This window comes from Symphalangus syndactylus, chromosome 17 (genome assembly GCF_028878055.3).
Source record: "Symphalangus syndactylus isolate Jambi chromosome 17, NHGRI_mSymSyn1-v2.1_pri, whole genome shotgun sequence".
NCBI lineage: Eukaryota > Metazoa > Chordata > Mammalia > Primates > Hylobatidae > Symphalangus > Symphalangus syndactylus.
Genome location: NC_072439.2, coordinates 33,023,145 through 33,041,744, shown reverse-complemented (window position 1 = coordinate 33,041,744; position 18,600 = coordinate 33,023,145). Strand labels below are relative to the sequence as shown.

The 18,600-nt window shown below is 48.1% G+C and overlaps 1 protein-coding gene across 6 annotated transcripts; it reads right to left on the bottom strand.

Annotated features, from left to right (window-relative positions):
• Positions 1-276: 276 nt before the first annotated feature.
• Positions 277-13,599, bottom strand: NACA (nascent polypeptide associated complex subunit alpha). Of its 6 annotated transcripts, none has more exons than XM_055248500.2 (8): positions 13,292-13,599; positions 12,481-12,578; positions 2,782-2,867; positions 2,545-2,622; positions 1,726-1,872; positions 908-1,036; positions 632-754; positions 277-398 (listed from the first exon to the last, which is right to left on the bottom strand). In XM_055248500.2, exons 2-8 carry the CDS (start codon positions 12,548-12,550, stop codon positions 384-386), a joined length of 648 nt encoding a protein of 215 aa, XP_055104475.1. In that variant the 5' UTR covers positions 12,551-12,578; positions 13,292-13,599; the 3' UTR covers positions 277-383. The 6 variants fall into 6 exon arrangements, with proteins under 6 accessions (XP_055104475.1, XP_055104474.1, XP_055102837.1 ...); XM_055248499.2 differs by having other exon boundaries at positions 12,481-12,552; positions 13,292-13,571; XM_055246862.2 differs by having other exon boundaries at positions 12,481-12,552; positions 12,991-13,366.
• Positions 13,600-18,600: the final 5,001 nt, after the last annotated feature.

Sequence of the window (18,600 nt, the reverse complement as noted above, 5' to 3'; positions counted from 1 at the left end):
CCGTGTTAGCCAGGATGGTCTTGATCTCCTGACCTCGTGATCTGCCCTCTCCTTGGCCTCCCAAAGTGCTGGGATTACAGGCGTGAGCCACCGTGCCTGGCCAGTAACTCCTTAAAAGAGGTATAAAGTCTGAGACTTTAAGTGGGAAATCTGTGGCACTAAACCTTATCAAATGAGGGAGGCCTTAGGAGTAATTAATAAATTACTAGAACCTTTTAAAGTTTTTTTTTTTTTTGGGGGGGGTGGTGGCAGGGAAGAGACCAGTCACCAACTGAGTTCATCCAACAAGAAGCCATAACTTTATTTATGATAGAAACAGTACAAATTTCAAACCAAGCTGCAGTTACTCCTTTGAGACACCAAAAAAAGTTGCTTTCAGATGATTACATTGTTAATTCCTGTAACAGAGAAAAGATAATTAGCGGTTCTTATAGGCAAATCAGGAGAATTCAGGTCACTAAAACTCTTACAGGCAAATCAGGAGAATTTAGGCCACTAAAACCTATACAGCAACTCAGAAGAGGCTCTGGAATGAGGTTCCCCAATTGGCTGATATTTAGCAAGAGAAAATAAAGTCATTCATAATTGGTCAGGGCAGAGGGAGTCAAGGAACAAAGGCTTGAACACTTACCATAATCGCATTTACAATATCATTACTGTTGTTCTTCAGGGCTCGGACTGCCTTTGCTCTCGACACATTTGCTTGTGACATGACCAATTCTATGTCCTTAACTTCTACACCTGTTTCATCGACCTGAGAGAGGAGAGGGAAAAAGCAGTAAATTAAAGGCAAGAACAATTTCAGCAGTTCTTTGGAGTCTCCTGAATCTAGTTTTTAATATAGCTCACCAACATGAACACACTGCTATATGGCGAGAGTTAAAGTATGAAAGATTTCCTAGTATACCTCTTCCTCTTCGCTCTCCTCTTGTACAGTTGGAGTCTGTGTGTTTTCTTGAATGTTTGAGACAGCTTCACCTTGAACTTTGAACTTCTCAGCAGCTGCTAGTTGTGCTTGCTGGGATAAATCTTCGATCTACAGGGTAGAAAATACAGATCCATGTGAGTAGATCAGCAGTCTTTGAAAAATAAATCATATAGTTTCACAACTCTCTCTGTAAACCCACTTCAGGTAACTTATTGTACAGCTTTTTTTTTTTTTTTTTTTTTTTTTTTTTTTTTTTTTGAGACAGAGTCTTGCTCTGTTGCCCAGGCTGGAGTGCAGTGGCGCAATCTCGGCTCACTGCAAGCTCCGCCTCCCGGGTTCACGCCATTCTCCTGCCTCAGCCTCTCCGAGTAGCTGGGACTACAGGCGCCCGCCACCACGCCCGGCTAATTTTTTGTATTTTTAGTAGAGACGGGGTTTCACCATGGTCTCGATCTCCTGACCTCGTGATCCGCCCGCCTCGGCCTCCCAAAGTGCTGGGATTACAAGTGTGAGCCACCGCGCCCGGCCTATTGTACAGCTTTAAACTGCTTGCCCTCACAGTAGAAAGAGTAGTTGTTTAGGTTTAGAGCAGTGGTTCTCAACTAGGGGGTAGTTACGTCTCCCAGGAGATATGGCAATGGAGTTTTTGGGTAATCAAAACTGGATGTGATGCTGCTAAGCATCCATAATGAACAGGACAGCCCTTCCATAACAGAGAACTATCTGATGCAAAATGTCAGCAGTGCTGAGGTTGAGAAACCCTGGTCTAGAACAGTGCCCAAGAAAAGTTTACTCACCTTGGCTTCCCCAAAAACTATGTAAGTATCCGAAGCAGGGCTCTTGTAGACATCTGGTTTTGTGATGACAAAGAGGATATTCTTAGATTTCCGGATAGTGACTCTAGTAACTCCTGTGACCTGTCGAAGACCCAGTTTGGACATAGCCTAAAAAAGAGAAAATAGTATCAGGTTTTCAACCTCGGGCAGCCTAAAGAAGCAAGGAACATAATACAACATCCAAAGCAAAGCCTTTCCCCAGGCTGAGAAAAGTTCATACAAGAATAGAGAATGGGTTTTCTGCCATAGTAACTTCTGTTACTTTATTTTTTATTTTTTGGAGGCAGGTCTTGCTCTGTCGCCCAGGCTGGAGTGCAGTGGTGCAATCTCAGCTCAATGTAACCTCCGTCTCCCAGGTTCAAGCAATTGCCGTGCCTCAGCCACCTTAGTAGCTGGGATTACAGGAGCGTACCACCATGCCCTGCTATATTTTTTTGGTATTTTTAGTAGAGATGGGGTTTCACCACATTGGCCAGGCTGGTCTTGAACTCCTGACCTCAAGTGATCCACCCACCTTGGCCTTCCAGAGTGCTGGGATAGTAGGTGTGAGCCACCAACCCAGCTACTTCTGTTACTTTAAACAGGATTCTACCACTACTAAGAATTGGGTTCAGTGTATACTGCTTGGGTGACGGGTGCACCAAAATCTCAAAAATCACCACTAAAGAACTTACTTGTGTAACCAAAATACCACCTGTTCCCCAAAAACCTATGGAAATAAAGAGTTCCACTCTGTATAACGGTGCTTCATAAGATCCTGAAATCCTTTTCCAATCTTACCTTCCGTGCCTTCTTTTCACTCCGACTCTGTTTTGCTTTACTGACTGGTTCTTCATCAATTTCAGCTGCTGCCGCCAGCTAAGATAAAACAGCTGTTAGTTAAGCAGAATCTAAGATCTGGATAGCACAATCTCCTTGTGGGTTTTCCTTTATGAAGGTTCACAGTTCCAAATACAAAAGTTGCCCTGATCAACCCTGCTTCCTTGACCCAATACCAGTTAGTAAGAGAATACCCACCTGGGCTTGTTGTGTGGTTGCCTGGGTGGAATCCTGTTCTTCAAGCTCTGGTACTGATTCATCACTGTCAGATTCTGTTCCAGACCCTAAGATGAGAAACAACTTTTACTGCTTTATAGTAGAAATTATAAGAGAAGGTACTTCACCACAGCCTGCCCTGGACTAGAGGTCAATGCCTCATGCTAGACCTAAGAATGTTAAATGTAAACCAACTGGCTTGTGTGAAGCCAGCTTGATAGCCCCTAACTTAGTCACTAACTAGTGGGTACACATCTAGTAAAGACCCAGCCCTAACCCCAGAAATGAGGAGTAATCACTAGAAATAGCTGAGCAGTTTAATATACTGTAACTGCTTTCTTTCCCTCAAGGTCTTTGTTTCTTGGCACAGGCAAATAATGACCCATATGACTCTAAATTTTACCCAGTAGTCCAATTATCCCTGTAAAGTTCTGTCAGAAGGTGCCCCCAGATACACTTAAGTGAAAAAACCGAAATCACACCGTGGAGGCACAACAGGTTGGATGGTTTTCCCAACTTTTTTTTTTTTTTTTTTGAGACGGAGTCTCGCTCTGTCGCCCAGGCTGGAGTGCAGTGGCGCGATCTCCGCTCACTGCAAGGTCCGCCTCCCGGGTTCACGCCATTCTCCTGCCTCAGCCTCTCCAAGTAGCTGGGACTACAGGCGCCCGCCACCACACCCGGCTAAATTTTTTGTATTTTTAGCAGAGACGGGGTTTCACCATGGTCTCAATCTCCTCACCTCGTGATCCACCCGCCTCGGCCTCCCAAAGTGCTGGGATTACAAGCGTGAGCCACCGCGCCCAGCCTCCCCTCAACTTTTAAACTGGGTTGGAGGAAGTCAAAAGCAGTCACGTACACATATTCAGCCTTATTTTCAAACCATTCACCCCAGCAATGTGATCTAATCAATATAATTAGAAGATTCTCAATGATGTTGACCTGTATCTCTAGTTTTTCCAAACATAATTCACACAAATTTCTTTCAATTCAAAGGCCAAGCATCAGTAAAGACTACTGAGGAAAAAAAGCATACACCTGCACCATTTTCAGGCTAGGAAAAACAGGTTTCTACATTTTTATGAAAAGGGAGTCCCTGGGCAACTGGTCATTACTAAGTCTAAGAATGGAAAAATAAATACAAACAGTTCAATTCTCCAATAATTTTAGCAAATCTCAGGCCCAGGGACAAGGTTAGTTAGTGATGTGGTAGGGATTAGAGCAAATTAAAAGGTCTGGCAGGTCTTGGTTTTCAATGTCAGATCAATTAGGTAAAATAGATGGTATGGCAGGCTCAGGGTAGTCCGGGCCACATTATACAAAAATGATACACAATGTACTATGTATCTATCTGAAGTAATGAAAACCAAGATTTGGTTTCATATTCCTAGAACTTTTGCATTTAAAATTAGCATTCTATGTTCTACACCCAAACCCAAGCAGATTCACTGGAGAAAGCGGCGCATCACAGGGTTAGTATTGGTGGGTAGCCCCCAAGAGGGGTGTGGACGACAGACACACCATGCACACGGCAAACCAAGGCAAATACCCTTGTTGTTCTTCATAACAGGCTGCTTGGCAGAGGGGGTTGGGACAGGGATTCCAGCAGGTTTAGGGGTGGGCATGTTGACGAGGACCGACTGGAAAGGCACTCCCCCAGAGACTGGTTCCGGGGGAATCAGAGGCGGCAGCTCATCCTCATCAGCAGGGACTAGGGGTTTAGAGGGTGATTCCAACACCAGCCCAGGTGAGGACGGCAGAAATTGCTGTTTAGGAGGCAGAGTGGGAACTGGGGAGGGAGCAAGAGGCAGAGAGACTGGTGGGGTGGGTGCTGGAGAGACAGATGCTGATTCAGGTTTAGGAAGGACCTTCTCAGAGGCAGCTGCTGTTAGAGGGGTGGATGCCTTAGACTCAGGAGGAGCCAAGGGGCCCTTTGGGGAATGAGAAGCATCTTTGCCTTTTGCTGTCTTTGAAGAGTCTTTCTGAACAGGGAGTAGAGGGGCTGGAGCCACTGTGGAAAGGGGTCCTTTAGAACCATTCTTAGCTGAGGGATCTGGGCATATAGGAGGTGAAGTAGAACGCTTTTTGGTCTGTGGACCTTTCCGAGTGGGAGCTGTGATGATTGGCGTACTTTCTGGAGCTGGAGCAACAAGTACTTCTTTCAGAGCTGTGGGGCCTTTCTTTGCTGGAAGCCCTTTAGATGCTTGAGGAACAGTGGCCCCCATTTTACATGTGACAGAAACTGGGGAGGTAGGGGAGTCTTTGAGGGAGGAAGGAGTCACAGGTGGGGAAGTGGGAGTCCCTTTGGGGGCTGGAGTTGCTGGGGCCTTTTTGGGAGAGGAAGAAGTGGGAGCTTGTTTGGGGGCTGAGGGCTCCTTGGGGGAAGGAGGAGTCACTGCTGGGAGGGTGGGATCCCCTTTGCAGGATGGGGTAGCTGGGCCTCCTTTGGGGGCTGAAGTTGCTGGGGCCTTTTTGAGGGAGACAGGAGTCACTGCTGGGGGAGTGAGATCTCCTTTGGATGGGGTGGCTGCGCCTTCTCCGGTGACTAGAGTTGCTGGAGCCTTTTTGGGGGAGAGAGGAATCACTGCTGGGGAAGTGAGGTCCCCTTTCGGATATGGGATAGCTGGTCCTCTTTCGGGAGAGGGAGGAGTCATAGCGGGACCTCCTTTGTGGGAGGGAGTTGCAGCTGGGGGAGTGGGGCCCTCTTTGGAGGATGGGGTAGTTGGGCCTCCTTTAGAGGAAGGAGTTGTAGCTGGGAGAGTGGGGGTCCCTTTAGCGGAGGGAGGAGTTGCAGCTGGGGGAGTGGGGGCCCCTTTGGGGGGTGAGGTAGCTGGGCCTCCTTTTGGAGAGGGAGGAGTTACAACTGGGGGATTGGGGGCCCCTTTGTGGGGTGGGGTAGCTGGACCTCCTTTTGGGGAGGGAGGAGTTACAGCTGGGGGAGTGGGGGCCCCTTTGGGGGGTAGGGTAGCTGGGCCTCCTTTTGAGGAGGGAGGAGTTGCAGCTGGGGGAGTGGGGGCCCCTCTGGGGGATGGGGTAGCTGGACCTCCTTTTGGCGAGGGAGGAGTTGCAGCTGGGGCAGTGGGGGCCCTTTTGGGGAATGGGGTAGCTGCTGGACTTCCTTTTGGGGAGGGAGGAGTTGCAGCTAGTGGAGTGGGGGCCCCTTTGGGGGATGGGGTAGCTGGGCCTCCTTTTGGGGAGGGAGGAGTTGCAGCTGGGGGTGTTGGAGCCTCTTTTGGGGAGGGAGGAGTCGCAGCTGGGGGAGTGGGATCCCCTTTGTGGGGTGGGGTAGCTGGGCCTCCTTTTCGGGAGGGAGGAGTTGCAGCTGGGGGTGTGGGGGCCCCTTTGGGGAATGGGGTAGCTACTGGACTTCCTTTTGGGGAGGGAGGAGTCGCAGCTGGGGGTGTTAGGACCCCTTTGGGGGATGGGGTAGCTGGACCTCCTTTTGGGGATGGAGGAGTTGCAGCTAGGGTTGTGGGGGCCCCTTTGGGGAATGGGGTAGCTGCTGGACTTCCTTTGGGGGAGGGAGGAGTCTCAGCTGGGCGTGTGGGGGCCCCTTTGGGGGATGGAGTAGCTGGACCTCCTTTGGGGGAGGGAGGAGTTGCAGCTGGGGGTGTGGGGGCCCCTTTGGGGGATGGAGTAGCTGGACCTCCTTTGGGGGAGGGAGGAGTTGCAGCTGGGGGTGTGGGGGCCCCTTTGGGGAGTAGGGTAGCTGCTGGACTTCCTTTGGGGGAGGGAGGAGTCGCAGCTGGGGGTGTGGGGGCCCCTTTGGGGGATGGAGTAGCTGGACCTCCTTTGGGGGAGGGAGGAGTTGCAGCTGGGGGTGTGGGGGCCCCTTTGCGGGATGGAGTAGCTGGACTTCCTTTGGGGGAGGGAGGAGTTGCAGCTGGGGGTGTGGGGGCCCCTTTGCGGGTTGGGGTAGCTGGGCCTCCTTTGGAGGAGGGAGGAGTTGCAGCTGGGGGTGTGGGGGCCCCTTTGGGGGACGGGGAAGCTGGGATTCCTTTGGGGGCTGGAGTTGCTCGGGCCTTTTTGGGGGAGGAAGAAGTCATGGATAGAGGGGGAGCCTGTTTGGGCGCTGGGGTAGCTGAACCCTCTTTGGGGAAGGGCAGATGCACCGCTGAAGGAGTGGGGGTCTCTTTGGGAGACAGAGGAGTCACAGCTGAGGGAGTAGGGGCCCCTTTGGGGGATGGAGGAGTGGGAGAATGCTTCATGGCTGGTGAGTCTTTAGAGCCTTGGAAAGAAAGACTATTCTCTGGAAGAAATGAAGCTTCAACTGGAGAAACAGGGGACGAGAGATTTCCAACAGGAGTATCAGGGCCAGCAGAACCCTTCTTGGTTGGAGGTCTTTTAGTCTGAGGAGACACACTAACCCCTAAAGGAGATGGGGAGTCAGCTAGGTAAGTCAGAGTTCCTTTGGAAGATGCAGTAGCAGAAGCACCAGAGTCCTCAGTTGGGCACTCTTTGGGAGAGGAAGCAAAAGGTGCCAATGCTGAAGTATGAGAAATACCATCAACCTTTTTTGTACCTGGAGGAGTCCCAGCTGGGGGAAGAGAGGGTGAGGGCGCAGACTTTGGGATTTCAGGGGCCAGCACTAAGGTAGCTAGAGGAGCAGAGGTATTCTGGGGGGATGGAGCCACAGGGCAATTTTCTGAAGCTGTAGGAACCAAGGGTAAAGTAGTAAGAGTACCTTCCTTAACTGGGTGGTTTTTAGGAGCTAAAGAGACAGTTCCTTCTAGAAAAGGGCTGGCTGTAGTTGTATAAGTTGAGGTACCTTTGGCAGTTGTGGGAGCCACCCCAGCAGGGTCAGCACTTTCCAAAGGAAATGCAGCCACTGTTGGGGTAATGAGAGAACTTTTGAGAAGCAGACCAGCAGGGTCTGGGCCTGCATAAGAATCTGTCTTGATTACAGAGGCCGAGGAGTTAACACCCAGCGGGGAGGTCATACTGCTTGCTGGCTTACCTATAGGGAGAGGCCCTCCAAGGCTTTTCTTTGCTAGGGTGGCTTCAGGAGAAAGAGGTATCTCTGGAGAAGAGGATGTACTTTGGAAAGAAGGGGAATTTTTAGGGGCTGCCTGGGCTAATGTTAATATAGTAGGGTCTTTCTTGGTGGTGAGTCCTGCTTGGGCTGGAGAGAAAGGGGCTCCTTCAGGAGAGGCAGGTACAGCTTGGAGATCTTTTTGTGTTGGAAATTTAACCAATACTGAACTGGGGAGATTTTTGAGGTCTTCAGGGTCTGGCAGAGGAGGAGAGACTGGTATCCTCAGAGTGGTTGCTACTTGAGTAGAAGGCTCTTTGGGAGCCACAGGTGCCATAACCAAGGCAGCAGGGGAAGTTGTTTCTATATTACTTATGGGACCTGATGAAATTGGAGGAGAAACACAAGTAGCTACCTCAAAGGTAGTAGGTGTTGCAGCAATTGTACAGGGGTTAGTCACCACAAGTGGGGTGGTTCCAACAGAAGAAACGGGCATTTGGGCCACTAAAGGATAACGATGAGTGGCATGAGGAGAGCTTTTGAGAATGAGAGAGGTTGTAGGAGATAATGAAGAAGAGGTAGCTACATTTAAGGAGCCAGAAGGGCTGTAGGTTATGCTAGCGATGGTAGAGGGACCTTTGTCAACAGATGGAGCCACCACTGGAAAGGTAGCCACAGTAGCAGGAACTACCTCATTTCTGGAAGGAAGGGGAGGAATTACAGATCTTTGAGAAGGGTAAGAGGCCCCTGTGGAAGAATGATCTATAGAAATGGTCTTCACTGTAGGGTCTGACAAAGCACTAGGACCTGTTTGACCTAAAAGTTGGACAGAACCAAAAGAACTCTGATGTAAAGGTGCAAGATGAGAGTCCAGAGAAATGGGAAAATCTGGGGGGGTGTTGGGACCTGTAGTCTTTTGAGAAGAGGTCACCAAAGGAAGAGACTGAGTTGAAAGAGATAAGGCAGCAGGTAGACTAACAGGCCCCTTCAGGCTGAGGCTTCCTGGGTTTTGTGGAGAAATCAGAGCTGAGGAAATGGTGGTGTCTTTGACTTGAGGGGAAGCGATGGCTAGGGTAGTTGTGGGTGTTGTCTGAGGAAGGGAGGCCACTCCAGACTGAACAGAGGCCATGGGAGTCACACAGTGGTAAGGAACAGTACTGACTATACATGGAGGGCTGGGGGTGCCTTTTGGATTAGGGACTACCTCAGAGGGAACTTTAATAAGATTAGTCTTTGGTTCTGAGGGAGCAATGGCAGCTGACAGAGTTATCACTGATCCTGACTCAGCTACAGCCACTGAAGGAGGTGAAGTAAGAAAGTTAGGTGGAAAAGCAGAACTCTTCTGAACTGAGTGGGGAGCCAGGGCAACCAGAGCTAAGGGAGCTGAAGAGGACGGGGTCCCTTTCAGAGTTGGAGCTATCATGGGAGAGGCTAGAGCTAAGGCAGCTGGGGAGATGGGAGGCCCTATTAGGTTTGGTAGGAAGGTTGGGGCTTCAGGGGCAGTTCTCAAAGGTGGAGCTGTTCCACAGGATGACTGGGGACAAGGAACTTCTAAAGGGGTCGAGGCAATAGTAGAGGGGGAAGGGAATGGGGCAGCCTGGTTAGCAGTTGAGAGAGGGCACTGTTGTGGGGCAGGAGAGCAAGGAGGGGGGAGGGTAGGTCCAGGCTGCCCTAAGGCAGCAGTGACACTCAAGGCTGAAGACATAGGTAGCACAGCTGGAGAAAGGCAAAAGGAGATAAAGAAAAGGGGGGGGAGGAGAAAAAAGGTGAGTTATGCAGCCCAACTTGGTACAACATGCCTCCTAGGAAACACTGGAGTTTAAAATCTGACAGTCTAAGTCACCACGCAGGATTAGATAAAGGTGACAGGCAACAACAACCTTCCCCAAACATTTTTCAGTGGTCAAGTGAGAAGACATTCCTCTCCTAATTTCTCACACTTCCCCAAGTTCTACCAAAGTAAACCAACTATTTTAGGGTGAGGAGAACAGTCTAAGAGCAGCCTATCTCTAAATGGGGAGCACAGAACCTTGGTAGGTTGGGAACAACATGCTTTCTATCCTTTCCCAGTTGTGCCCTCCCCTTACTTCTTGAAATGGACTGTATTCCCAAGTCTTTCTCACAGCCAATAGAATTCCCACTAGAAGAACAGCTGTGCTACTCTGTCCACCCAAATATCATGAACTAACGGAAAAGATATCGAAAACTGGAACAAAGAAGGTAGTGAGCAGTGACGATGATGGGGAATCTGAACTGAATAAGAAAACACACGCTTTTATACTTTCAGGCTTCCACTAGGCTAGGAATCATCTGACTCTGTTAGAATAGTTTTGGGAAGGAGGTGCATAGCACAATTCAGTTCTTCCTAAAGTTGAAACGCTTCAGAATTTAATATCAAGTATTAAAGTCACTTAGCTTCTTTATACCTTACCAGTTTACTTACTCACAAAACCCAAACAAGAAAACCAACCACAAAAGGACTGTAATAGTCTCTATAAACCTTCCTAGGTGATGTTAATTCTTCAGACATCAGTCCAAGATGAATTAGACATGAATTAGACCTCCAGGCAGAGAGCTCACTCACAAGGGTAGGGACTGTATTATGAAACTGTAACCTAACTTGTTAAACCAGATTGTGGTGCTATTTTGGAAGAAACCTGGAGAGCCGGGAACAGTGGCTCATGCCTGTAATCCCAGCACTTTGGGATGCCTAGGAGGGCGGATCACGAGGTCAGGAGTTCCAGACGGACCTGACCAACATGGTGAAACCCCATCTCTACTAAAAATACAAAAATTAGCTGGGCGTGGTGGCGTGCACCTGTAATACCAGCTACTCAGGAGGCAGAGGCAGGAGAATGGCTTGAACCCAGGAGGCGGAGGTTGCAGTGAGCCGGGATCGTGCCACTGCATGCACTCCAGCCTGGGTGACAGGGCGAGACTCCGTCTCAAAAAAAAAAAAAAAAACCAAAGAAGAAGAGAATTGGAGTGGCGAGAATACACTGGATCCCCACTCCTTAACTTGGAATTTAAGTGTCTCATTATGTCAAAATACACCAATGTTTGGCATGACAGTTAGGACAGTACCTCTGGCATTCGGGAGGTAACACAGAATTGGATCAACAAATGCTCAATGCTTAGAAGGGAATGCTGGGGGTGGGGGGGAAGCCCGAGGTACCAAAATTCAAATTCAAAATTCACTCAACCAGTAATTCTGAAGTTCTTATGGCATCCTACCATGGAAAAGACAAGGTGGCTCAACCAGTTTTTCCTGGAGAGTGGGTAGGCCAAAGTCTAACGATTACAGGAAAACACTACCAAACATAATGAATCAGAATTAAAAACATGGAATATGTTTTCTTCTGACTGGACCTCAAAATGGAGTAAGGCCTCAAATACTTGCTTTGACACCATCAACGATCCTTTCAGTTTCCTTCTTCATTCTAATAGACTATCATTTCAGACAAAATCCTGTGTATTTATCATCGGTACTTCCTTAATATAAGCCTACTATACAACTCAGACTCTTCAGGAATACGTTTAATAGCATTAAGGACTGTTTCAGAAGTAAATGCATTAGTTTTGAAGCTTGAATCAGATTATTCTAAATTCATCCGAATTTCAAATCTTCATATTTGTAAAATTAAGTTGTTCAATGACACAATCTCTAAAATCTCGTTTTGTACTGAAATTACAGAATCTTTAGAGAACAGTATTTTATTTTTTCCCTTCCTTAAGCCCCTTGTACTTCAAGAATTTCATATTGTTTATACTCCAGCTTAGAGCCCCCTATTCTCCTTCCTAGCAGCTGTATTAATCTCTTCAGCTGCTAAAATCAAACAGGTGGGAAGAAGCTTAATGCTTTCAACTATAAGCAACTCTACTGTAACTCCAAAAAGGGACAGGAATTAAATGACAAATGAAATAAAAAAAAAATAATAAAAAGGTGAGAATGAAGATTACAGCCTGAAGATTTCCTTCATTTAACGCTGCACAACTGATTCAGAAAGGCTATCATTTTAAGAACTTTTCACTACCTCCTCCTAAGTTTTCTACAGAGATATGTTTTAACCAGAATTTAAAATTAGCCTTCACAGTCATTAATTTCAACGTTGAGGATAAAAGAAGGATTTATTTCAATCCTGGGTTTCACACAATGATGCAGGAACTATTCCAACACACTAGAAGTATCTCAGCACCACCAACCCATAAACAAGTTATCCGACCTAGGACGACTCTGGGGCCCAGTAGGACACATTTACCACCAGCACACATCTCATCCAGACATGTGATAAAGGCACAATGCCAAGCTCTGCTAACTAAAACCTTGATGCAACTTGCTGGCTGGAGTTTCACAAATGCTCCGGGCTCCTTGGCCTGTGTCGTCTAGTTCCAATAGGTAAGAATCACTGAGCCCCTTCCCTGTTGAGTTTTCCTATGTGAGGTGGGGGTTCCACAGGAGAGCTTCTTTTGAGGCAACAGGCATAACATAGAAAGCAAGCTAGGGTACTTTTAACGTCCGCTTATCTTAAAAATATTATTTTTACTCCAAATCCCTAAAGAACTATCTCCAGGATAGTAATTTTACGGTCTATCCTCCTTGGTAAAGCTGCAACCCCATCCTCTTACAAAGTATATTTCCCCTTGGTCATTTTGCCCACCAAATGGCCTTAGGGTCAATTTTAACTGATGGCAAGGGGGGTAGGGGAACCTACCTGTCTCAGCCTGGGGCTGCGGCAACTCCTGCTCTGTAGCAGGGACGGTTTCTGTGGCTTCGCCGGGCATTTCTGAAAGAAGGGAATAAAAAGGAGGCCTGAATTGATTGGGATACATTCACTTGCCCAACCCAGACATAAGTATTCTTAAAAACTCCGAGGAGGGCTGTGAGAGAAAAATCGTGAGGGTGTTCGGGGACAACCTTCCCCAAAGCTCTTGGGAATAAGAGGTAAATATGATGTGACCCTTACGCCTCTATCAAGGCCAGCAATTCCCACTGCATTCTCAACTCGAGGGAGAGGATCCCGGGCTGGCTCTCGATCATGGGAGACTTCAGACGCTACTGTGAACCCCCTCCACTCCTAATACTCACACTGGCTGGGCTGGGGCCTCCTGGACTACGTTTGCCGACTTTGGGGAACCAGGAGGGGAAAGACGGTGTTGTAAGTCCAACACTTGCTTGTCACAAGGAGAACGGTGTTAGAGGTTCTAAAGCTGTGACCCCTTACCGTTTTCTGGATCCTGTGAAGCAGTTCCCAAAACAAGAGGCACTCCTCTTCCGCCCTCAACACTGCAACTGCTCCCATCTCTGCAGGCTCGGATTCCCGGCCCGGCTCGCAGCCCTTCTACCCTGCTTTTGCCAGGACACCAACCGCAGACCCCATTTTGTCCGGAGGCCCAGGGGCGAGTAGGAACCCTGTGGCCCAGTAAAGCCTCCAACTCTCCTTAACTCTCAGTCCCCGGGGCAGCTTAGCCCGAAAGAAAGGCGGATGGTTGCGGATAGGGAGTAACGGCACAGAAAGTACTTACTGTGCAGGGAACGCGGAACCAAGATGGCGGCAGAAAGAGAGCGAGCGAGAGCGTGACCCACGCCTGTTGCAGAAGGAAGCCTGGAGCGGAGGGGGTGGGACTAGGATCCGATTCCGGGTCAAGAGCTGCCGGCAGCCACTTCCTTTGACGAGTGACCGCCAGGCCGTTCCCACGGCGGGGGTGGTGACAAGGACTAAATAAGGGTAAGAATTCAGAACGGGACGCGCAGGCCTAGCAGGAGGTCTCTGCGCGGACCCACGCGGTCCTCAGGACGAAGCAGACTCCGCCCTCCGGCCCGCAAAGTGGCGACTGCGGTATTAAGTCGACCTCGCGATTTCTCAAATAGTGCAGGAAGATAAGACATTAAATAGCGAATGCTACAGAGACTGCATTCACAACATTGGAGGGTGGAAGTGACTTAGGCTAACCAATTATTTTTGGAACACATGATGTAAAAATTAACATTTAAAAGCTGCTGGACCCTCCCCACCCCTCCCCCACCACCACCACCAAAAAAAAAAAAAAACATTTTAAAACTTGAGAGATGTGATGGGTCACATATAACTTCAGTTCAGATTTTAAATTTAATTCGATTTATTTTTCTTGTTCTGTTCAATGACTAGACTCAAACGATGTCACCAGATGACAGCAACTCATGAGTGTTAAACTCTCCGTAAAACAATGTTAGCTGTACCCCCGCCCCCCCAAAAAAACACTGCTTGTAACCAAATTCTGTAATTATGTTCCAACCTTGTATGGATAACGTAATCCAGCTAAAAACTCCTCTGTCTGCCTAAATAAATGAAATCGTAACTTCTCTACTTCTGAAGGCTGACTCCATTCTTTGGAGTTGGTTTTCTGGTTGGTCCATCCTCACACTGCCCTTGAATAAACTCTTTAAATAGATTCTGGCCCTTTTGATTGTTTTAGGTTCACGACAATTTAGGCCGATGTTGAAATTATAAAGCTGCAGATTCTCCTTCCCAGAAAAAAAGAACATAGGCACATATACAATTCCTTTGCTTGCTATTTTGGGCACTTCTTGGATATTCTTTTTTTTGAGAGAGTCGCTCTGTCGGCCAGGCTGGAGTGCAGTGGCAGGATCTCGGCACACTGCAATCTCTGCCTCCCGGGCTCAAGCAGTTGTCCCGCCTCAGACTCCCGAGTAGCTGGGATTACAGGTGTGTGCCACCACCCCCGGGTAATTTTTGTATTTTTAGTAGAGACAGGTTTCACCATGTTGGCCAGGCTGGTCTTGAACTCCTGACCTCAGGTAATCTGCCTGCCTCGGCCTCCCAAAGTGTTGGGATTACAGGCGTGAGCCGCCATGCCCGGCCTGTTTGTTTTGTTTTTGAGACAGTCTCGCTCTTATTGCCCAGGCTGGGGTGCAAAGGCGTGATCTCGGCTCACCGCAACCTCCCCTTCCCGGGTCAAGCGATTTTCCTGCCTCAGCCTCCCGGGTAGCTGGGATTACAGGCATGTGCCACCACGCCAGGCTATTTTTTGTATTTTTAGTAGAGACGGGGTTTCTCCATGTTGGCCAGGCTGGTCTCCTGACTTCAGGTGATCCGCCTGCCTCAGCCTCCCAAAGTGCTGGGATTACAGGTGTGAGCTACCGCCCCTGGCACTTCTTGGATATTCTAAGCTTATTCATTCTAGGTGTCTGGGACCCCACCTTAAACCATGCTTTGTACAACTGTATTTTTGAAAAGTAGAATGTAAAATCAGTGTTGTGTTATGAAAAGGCTCCCATATCTTCCCACAGCCCTACAAAAGAACTCAACAAATATTTGCTGTACCTGAATTAGCTAAACCAGTCAACACTATTTTATTTATTTATTTTTTGAGGCAGAGTCTCGCTCTGTCACCCAGGCTGGAGTGCAGTGGCGCGATCTCGGCTTACTGCAACCTCGGCCTCCCGGGTTCAAGTGATTCTCTTGTCTCAGCCTCCAGAGTAGCTGGGATTACAGGCACCCGCCACCCCGCCCGGACTCCTGACTGTAGGTTATCCGCCTGCCTCAGCCTCCCAAAGTGCTGGGATTACAGGTGTGAGCCACTATGCCTGGCCTGATTTTTTTTTTTTAATTAATTTTTTTTGCACACAAAAACAATAAACATTTTCTAAAAATACATACAAACAAAAAGATGCGTATCACATATTAGGAAGGTTGCACATGGGAAGTCGGGGAATAGAAATGGGGGGTGGGAGTTAAAATAAATGAGAGAGGGACTTTATATGGATCAGTGATAATAACTCAATCCTCTATTTGACAAAGAAGAGGGAGAAGGAAGAGGAAGAAAAAGAAAGTGGGATAAAGGATCAGAAAGGGAGGAAAATAGAAAAATTAGAGTATGACTCCAGGGTAGACCTGTTTTGTTGTCACTGAGTTGGTTGGTTGGTTTGTCTCTTGTATTTTTCATGTTTTGCCAAGTTGGCCAGACTGGTCTCGAACTCCTAGCCCGAAGTGATCAACCCGCCTCACCCCCCAGAGTGCCGGGACCACAGGCGTGAGCCACCACGTCCAGCCCCCACATTGCTTCTGGCCTCCGTGGTAGACCTCCCAGACGGAGCGGCCGGGCAGAGGCGCTCCTCACTTCTTCCCAGACACGGGGCGGCCGGGCAGAGGCGCTCCTCACTTCCCAGACGGGGCTGCCTGGCCTGATTTAATAGCTTTAAGACGACTGTGGCCACCTTTTTTTTTTTTTTTTTTTTTTTTTTTTTTTTTTTTTGAGACGGAGTCTCGCTTTGTCACCCAGGCTGGAGTGTAGTGGTGCGATCTCAGCTTACTGCAACCTCCACCTCCCGGGTTCTGGCAATTCTCCTGTCACAAAAATTCTCCTGTTTCACCGTGTTGCCCGGGCTGGTCTCGAACTCCTGAGCTCAGGCAATCCACCCACTTCAGCCTCCCACAGTGCTAGGATTACAGGCATGAGCCACCGCACCTGGTGTGGCCGCCTTTTAAGGGAAGCAGTGAAAATTTAAAATGCTTTGAAAGCTACTTTAACATTTCTGAAATCCTTAGCATAGTGAAATGAGGATTAGGATTGGTGAATTAGAATTAAGTGAGATAGTGGGGTTTACCAGGAATGGGAAATTCTGAAATCCTCCTCAAATAGGAGAGGCAATATTGTGGAGTCATTAAAGACAGACTCTGAAATAAGACTCCTTTGTCTGAATCTATTAGGTCAGTTTAGGCAATTAATCTATATATATATTCACCTCAGTTTCCTGATCTGTAAAATGGGAAAAATAGTAGCTACTTGATAGAATTGTTTGTAAGATTAAATTAGTCTGTGTATATATATATACACACACACACACACTCACACTCTAATTGGAAGGAAAAAGAAACAGTCTATCTCATAAAATTATCCCATGTAATCTTTATATAAAACTTAAAAAGTTTGTTACTATTAAATTGTAGATATAATCAATTTCTACCTAATAAATACATGATCTGGAAGATTTTCAATGCAGTCCTTTAGTCCATTTACCTTCAGAAGGACCAGAAATAGCCAATCTCCTTAGACAAAACTACATATTGACAATTTTTCTTTCTTCCCCAGCAAGCCCACTTACTTTTTCCTCTCTCTGTAGTAATGACTAGCCAAGGAAGGATGTATTTTTTTTTCCTTTTTTTTTTTTTGAGACAGGGTCTGGCTCTGTTGCCCAGGCTGGAGTACAGTGGGGTGATTATGGCTCACTGCAGCCTCTGCCTCCTGGGCTTAAACGATTCTCCCACCTCAGCCTCCCCAGTAGCTGGGACTACAGGCGCACGCCACCACACTTGGTTAATTTTTGTATTTTTTGTAGAGACGGGGTTTTGCCATGTTGCCCAGGCTGGTCTTGAACTCCTGGCCTCAAGTGATCTGCCCACTCGGCCTCCTAAAATGCTGGGATTACAGGTGTGAGCCACCACACCCGGCTAGTGTTTTTCTTAAGTTGGCAATTTTGAAGATAGAAGCAATTTCTGTGCCCCTCTGTTTTTTTTTTTTTTTTTTGAGACCGAGTCTCGCTCTGTCGCCCAGGCTGGAGTGCAGTGGCAAAATCTCGGCTCACGGCAAGCTCCGCCTCCCAGGTTCACGCCATTCTCCTGCCTCAGCCTCCCGAGTAGCTGGGACTACAGGCACCCGCCACCATGCCCAGCTAATTTTTTTGTATTTTTAGTAGAGACAGGGTTTCACCGTGGTCTCGATCTCCTGACCTCGTGATCCACCCGCCTCGGCCTCCCAAAGTGCTGGGATTACAAGCGTGAGCCACCGCGCCCGGCATTCTGTGCCCCTTTGTTTCTACAGTTCTAATAAGTTACTGAATTGGCAAATCAAGAAAAGGGGAAGTCAGTAGTCCTTGGGTATATTTTTGCTGTCTTTAAGAACTAAACATTGGCTGGGCGCCGTGGCTCACACCTGTAATCTCAGCAGTTTGGGAGGCCAAGGCAGGTGAACTGCTTAACCCAGGAATTAGAGACCAGCCTGGGTAAGATGGCAAGACCCCGTCTCCACAACAAAATAAAACATAAGCCTGGCAAGGTGGCGCATACCTGTAGTCCCAGCTACTCCAGAAGCTGAGGCACAAGGATCCCTTGAGCCCAGGAGTTAAAGCACTTTAATGCTAGACATATTTATAAAACGATAATGAAAGCTTAAAACGTCTCTTTTTGAGGCCGGGCGCAGTGGCTCACGCCTGTAATCCCAGCACTTTGGGAGGCCGAGGCAGGTGGATCACGAGGTCAGGAGATCGAGACCATCCTGGCTAACATGGTGAAACCCCCGTCTCTACTAAAAATACAAAAAATTAGCTGGGTATGATGGCACGCACCTGTAGTCCTAGCCACTCAGGAGGCTGAGACAGGAGAATGGCGTGAACCTGGGAGGCGGAGCTTGCAGTGAGCCGAGATGGCGCCACTGCACTCCAGCCTGGGTGGCAGAGCGAGACTGTCTCAAAAAAAAGTCTCTTTTTAAACGCATACCAGTCTTTCCACTCTCCTTCTGAGTTCTTTACTGATTAGTTCTGGACTAATGAGTCTCTAATAATTTTGTATTCTGGAGTTTTAATCGACCCACTGTTTCTAGAACCTGAAGACTTAATAACCTATAGTACACATAAGCTCAAATAATGAAGAATTTTTGGGCCAGGTGAGGTGGCTCACGCCCGGGAGGCCAAGGCAGGTGGATTGCCCAAGCTCAGGAGTTCGACACCAGCCTGGGCAACATGGTGAAAACTTGTCTCTACTAAAAATACAAAAAATCAGCCAGGTGTGGCGATGTGCACCTGTAGTCCCAGCTACTTGGGAAGCTGAGGCAGGAGA